Raw genomic sequence first — 5,685 nt, forward strand, 5'->3', positions numbered from 1 at the left:
CGAACCGAACACTGATTTTGGTAATAAAATTCAATGATTTGCAAGCGTTGCTCGTTAGTAAGTCTATTCATGATGAAATGTCAAAGCATACTGAGCATCTTTCTCTTTGACACCATGTCTGAAATCCCACGTGATCTGTCAAATACTAATGCATGAAAATCCTAACCTCAAAAAAATCACCCGTTAGTAACACATACTAAATTAAATTTTTTCAGTTCTCTCCACCGTTTCGCGTTATCAAAACCTTTTCCGCCATCTGAATACGAAATTTAAAGTTATAAAGCCGTTTGAATTCATTTGCTTGCATTTTCGGTTTACATTTTCATGGAAACACGCATATATGCGAAAGTCTGTGAATCAAGGGAGTTTTTCTTTTCTTTAAAAATTCCTAAACTAAGCTAAATAATGTACCCTTACAATCCTTTCATATTTTAAGAGAAATTATCTCTGGGTAGTTTTATATAAAAAAAACAATAACGTACGCGACATAACGCGTTTTTTTCCTGAAGAAATAAGGCGTCTTGCTGCATCTGCCTTCCTTTTTCGATAGGCCCGCTGTCTTTCAGCCTTCTTTTTTTTGGTGCTCTTTTGGCTTTGCTTCATTTTCTTTTAACTCTTCTCACCACCGTTTCATTTTTTTACAACTATTCTAAATAATTTAAATGGAAAATTTGCAATTAACATTGGTTTTGATGTATTTGATTGAAATTTTCGTACTTACAATAACGTATGCGTCAAACTTTAAAGGGTAATCAATTTTTTTTTACTTCGGTTGGAAAGAAAATTTTACTGTATATCTTTAACTGGAAGAATTTTCGCTTAACCCTTATGGGTATTCCCGTTTCATATACCTTATACGGTACAGCTTAGGTCTGGTTAGACCTATGCGCAGTTTGTACGGGAAGTAATAGCAATTATACAAAATTTTATTAAAACAATAAAATAACGATAATCTATTGACATTTTATTAATATTCATTGAGTAGTTTTCAAAAATAAATGCTTAAAAACTAGATTTTATTCACTTTGTGAATTTATGCATTTGTGGCATTTATGAAGCTGCTCCGAATGTTGTAAGCAAACTGGATCTGAGCAGCTCATACAAAGAAACCTTGTTTCTCTTTGCAATTTACATTTTGCAATCTTTACATTTGATGCGCCACTTGTACTTGGTGCAGATAAATTTGGAGCAATAGGAGCACCGAAATACGCCTCTATGGCTGTTCTTAATGTAAAATGTTTCATAACTTGGGGATTATTCATACGACTTTCGACTTGACGACGAACTAAACCCTTCCCAAGTCATTCAAAAATACACGTCGTGCATCAGTCCCTTTGCTTTTTTGATTTGATTTTTATAACATAATATGCCAATGCAGCCACATCCAGCATATTATAAAAAAAGGCCAATGGCCATCGCTGAGTTCTCCGTTTGCATGTGTATTTACATAACATTTGGTCCATAACATCTACACCGCATTTTGTCTTGTTGTAAAAAGGATCGCCTCGGGTTTTTGCAGTTGACCGCTGGTTGTGGTGTCTCCATGAAGTGAAGATAACAAAAGTACAATGTCGAGAAAACCAAATTTTATAGACAGTACCGGACGTGAATTATTAGCTAACATTTCTTTTGGTATATATTTCTTATTACGACGTAAAGTGCCAACAAAAGATAGTCCAGAATCTCTTAATTTATTTACAGCATTAAAGTTGTGAAAAAATTGTCAGCAATGATTGTTCTTCTCGAAAAAACATATTTACTGGTGAGGGTTAATACAATATGCAAAACTTGATTGACATCTCTTGGCTGATTCCGTTATTTCCCGGTATATAAAATGCCTTTCAATGGATATGAATTGGAGGCGTCACAAGCCCAGAAAATGTTTATGCCGTATTTAGCCGGCTTCTAAGGTAAATATTTATATACTGCGTAAACTTCGTGCGTCCTCTAAACGTGAAGAGCTGTTCATCCACAGTTATATTTGCTGTTGGCTTATATAATGACCCCAGTTGAGTATTTGGCAGTCATCCGAATATCACGAATAGGTGCAGCCTTATCTTGCTCCTGGCGTGCAGCTCGCGTTCTTTCATCGTCAAATCGAATAAAGGAAGTTATAGATTTGAATCGTTGTATGGACTTTGTGGCTCTGTAGATAGGTAAAGAATCTGATCGCCATAATTCTGTGCTGTTTTGCACATTTGCATGATTCAATCCAGCTGCAAGTAAAACCCCAATATAGGTGTTCCATTTACAAGTTCCATTGTCTTGGCTTTTTCGGCTTCTTTTCTGCATTGAATTTTTCAATAATTTTCAATGCTTTGCGATTAGTTTCCCGCATAATAATAACTATCATATTTTCTGTAATAAGTGACTTGAAAATGTCCAATGGATTTGAATATAACGAAGATTTGACAGTTCCACCAACTTCTCGCAAAATATTGTGGCTTCGCACACGGGTGGACGGCAAAGGAGTCTTACTCCACCTCGTACCATCAGGAGCTACAAAAATTTGTTTGGGCTATGTAAATCTACTGGCTCGTCCCCCTCTTCGTCGTCATCCGATTCTTCAGGATCGCTCTCCACTTCAAAACAGTTTTCATCCTCTACATCAGAGGCATGATCATCACAAACAAAATCATCATCGTCGTCTTCACCGCATTCAGATAATACATCGGCATCACCGTTCGCTTCATGATCTGCAGATGTTACATGTTCTACAAGACGCTCGTAATAATTCGTTCGCTGATCCTCTGACATACTGAATAAATAATACGCATTTGTGCACGTACATATAAGTATATAAAATACAAATAGCAAAGCTTATCGCACTTTGAAATGGACTAGCTTAATTTTTGAAATTCTTACGAATTGCTTTTGCATAACTATCGGTATTTAGTTGTTGTTATTGTGCCCCCAAAGTTTGACAATTTTCCCCGTTCTTTATGAAAGTAGTGGCGGAAAAAAAAACAATTGCAATTTTTGCTTGATTCGCTGCTTTATAGGTCTGGTTAGATCTATGGTGTATGTTTGAGGTGCAGGTTTAGTTAATTATGAATAAAACCTAAATCAGCATATATCTTTCAAATTTCGTTTTCGATAAACGCATTTAATACATTTGTTGAGGATATCATAAATTCCTAGTTTTGTAGATGAATAATTTCTATAAGATAAAATCAGTTAAGGTTAGTTTAGGTCTGGTCAGACCTTGGTATACCCATAAGGGTTAAGAATTGTAATCTGCATTACCTGCAACTGCCAATATACAAATGACATAGACAAACAATGTTTTTGCATAACGTACGCAACATTAGAATACTATCAGAAGAAAATCAAAAAATTACCGTTATTCGAGCTCTAACTTCTTCTTTTTCTCATTTTTATAGTTAGTTGTTATCGCAAATTTGATTTTAAGATGTAGTTGTCATGCTCAAATCTCTTAATTTAGTTAATAGGAGAGAGAAAAAAGTTCATTTCATTAGAGAAAACTGAGTCGAAGGGACATTCAGTTTTACTCTTCCATTTTTCTCTTATTAATTCGTCTTAAAAACCCTTATCAGTTGGTTTTATTTTTTCAGTCCTGGTTGACATTTTCATGGAAACACCCATATGCAAAAAACAGTAAAAGTTCGAGGGTGCAACTATTATCGGTTCGTGTCTTTAATAAATCGCGGTGAATTAATCGCCAAGTTTTTGAAACGGCCCCGCGTTACACCATTTCTATGTTCTTTGCACACACCTACATAGTGTGCACCTGAAATGACATTTGAATAATACGAGAGTCATTAAGAAGCCGCGAAAAATTATTAGAATTCCGCGCGAAATTGGTGTTTCAAGTTAATTTATACGGGCTCAATTCTATGGATAAGTGAGAAAAAAATACACAATTTTGGTTTTATTTTGCATATGTATTTCCAAAAAACTTTTAAATTAGGTTCGTTATAAGACATAGGCCAGTTACACCTGTCGAGGTTGAGGAGAGTAGCAGCAGCAGTGGCAGCCCCAGCAGTGAAACCAAGTGAGAATATTTGGAATCATTGTGTTAATAGTTGTGTGTTTTTACAAATTATCCAGTAACTTGCCAGCAACTCTCCAGTAACTTAATTTCTAAGAATTCGCTCTCATAGAAAAAATTTACAAAAAAGTACGTGAACGCTTTTCCAGTAATAATTTGCAAGTTTCATGAACAGCTGATTAATTGGTTGTTTATTCGCAGCATATTCCTAATAAAACAATGGCCCGTAGTCATAGTCAAAATAAAGTCGACTTTAAAGTTAGTTGCAGCTTTTTGACATAATTTTCAATGGGATATCGGTCAAAAAAGCTGCAACTAACTTTAAAGTCGACTTTATTTTGACTATGACTACGGGCCAATAATCTTGTNTTTAAATATGTTAATTTTGTGAATTTCCGCAATAAAAAGCCACAAACAGTTTCCTTATTAGTTTAAATTTCATCCAGCAACATGCGATCAGCTGTTTTTCGTACTGGCAAATTCTTACAAGTAAAAATTTATCCAGTAAAATCCAGTAAAAACTTGCAACTTCAGCTGTCATTTTTCGCTCTCTCAATTTCCCCTACTTTGCAAGTTTTTGCGTACGAAAACGCCAAAACATGAAAATTCGTAAAAACTTTTACTGGATTTTACTGGGAATGAGTAAACGCAACTAATATTACTTACATATGTATGTATTTCTTTATAATATACAGAATACATAATATACATGGTCGGCTAAAGACTATATAAATACCTCGTATATGCGGAATCCAATACCACGTCATGTATGTACAATAGAAAAGGGATTTGGTAATTATTTTTCCATTACTGCTTACTTTCTTAATTTAAGTTAAGATTAAATAATAATAATCTTATAGCAAGTGGGTTCAAGGGAAATACCCATATATGTAATACTTCTATATTGCTAGTACAATATGACCACAATGAGTTTTCAATTCGAAATCAAAGAAAGACAGCCTATGAAAATTTTTGTGATTGCAGAAGTATACGTGTATATTTGTAAACTACTACCTGGAATGAAGGGCCATATCATAACAGGGTCGGTTCAGGGAATTCAAAAAACAAACACAAATTTGAGGGTCTCATGTTTCCTTCAAGCGGCAATGTATATCGAGCCCTGGACGCGAAAATAAAGTAAGCGAACTTGTTTCAAAATTTAATTTTGATTCATAAATGCTATTAGATCACCTGCATCAAAAAGTAATTAAAAAATAAAATATATACATTATTTTAGCGGTTAGGGCTCTATATGTCGACTTTATCCGATGCTCTTCGTTATTTGGAAATCCGAAAAATTGGAAGATAGAAGATCTTTTCCTAACCAAAACAAAACTTATTTACACATAAAGCGGTGTAGTATTTTATATGTTGGCCGAATTCAATAAAGCACGCTATTCGATTCCCTTCTATGCTAATTGACGCCAATTGGAAATGCCAACTGATGCTAAGTCCTTCTCCAACTGGTCTTTTTATCCTCTGCCACCACCAACGGCCGCAGCGTTTCTCATAGATTTATAGAAATTGTATTTTTTGTTAATTATACCCGAGCGCACTTGTGCACAAGGGTATTATAACTTTGTTCACATAACGGTTGTTTGTAACAGGCAAAACGAATCGAGATAGATATAGACAAATGTATACATAAATGATCAGAATGAAAAGAGAAATCG

The 5,685-nt window shown here is 34.7% G+C and overlaps 1 protein-coding gene across 1 annotated transcript in view; it reads left to right on the forward strand.

Annotated features, from left to right (window-relative positions):
• Positions 1–3,857: 3,857 nt before the first annotated feature.
• Positions 3,858–5,685, forward strand: part of LOC108364030 (neurogenic protein big brain-like) — a 48,699-nt gene continuing 46,871 nt past the window's right edge. Inside the window, exons 1-2 of the mRNA XM_017617582.1 lie at positions 3,858–3,865; positions 3,932–4,015. Of these exons, the coding sequence (XP_017473071.1) occupies positions 3,858–3,865; positions 3,932–4,015 (92 nt within the window). The remainder of the gene's footprint in view (positions 3,866–3,931; positions 4,016–5,685) is intronic.

The sequence above is a fragment of the Rhagoletis zephyria genome, unplaced genomic scaffold, assembly GCF_001687245.7.
Source record: "Rhagoletis zephyria isolate East Lansing unplaced genomic scaffold, Rhagoletis_zephyria_1.1 Rzeph_scaffold_01442, whole genome shotgun sequence".
NCBI classification, from domain to species: domain Eukaryota; kingdom Metazoa; phylum Arthropoda; class Insecta; order Diptera; family Tephritidae; genus Rhagoletis; species Rhagoletis zephyria.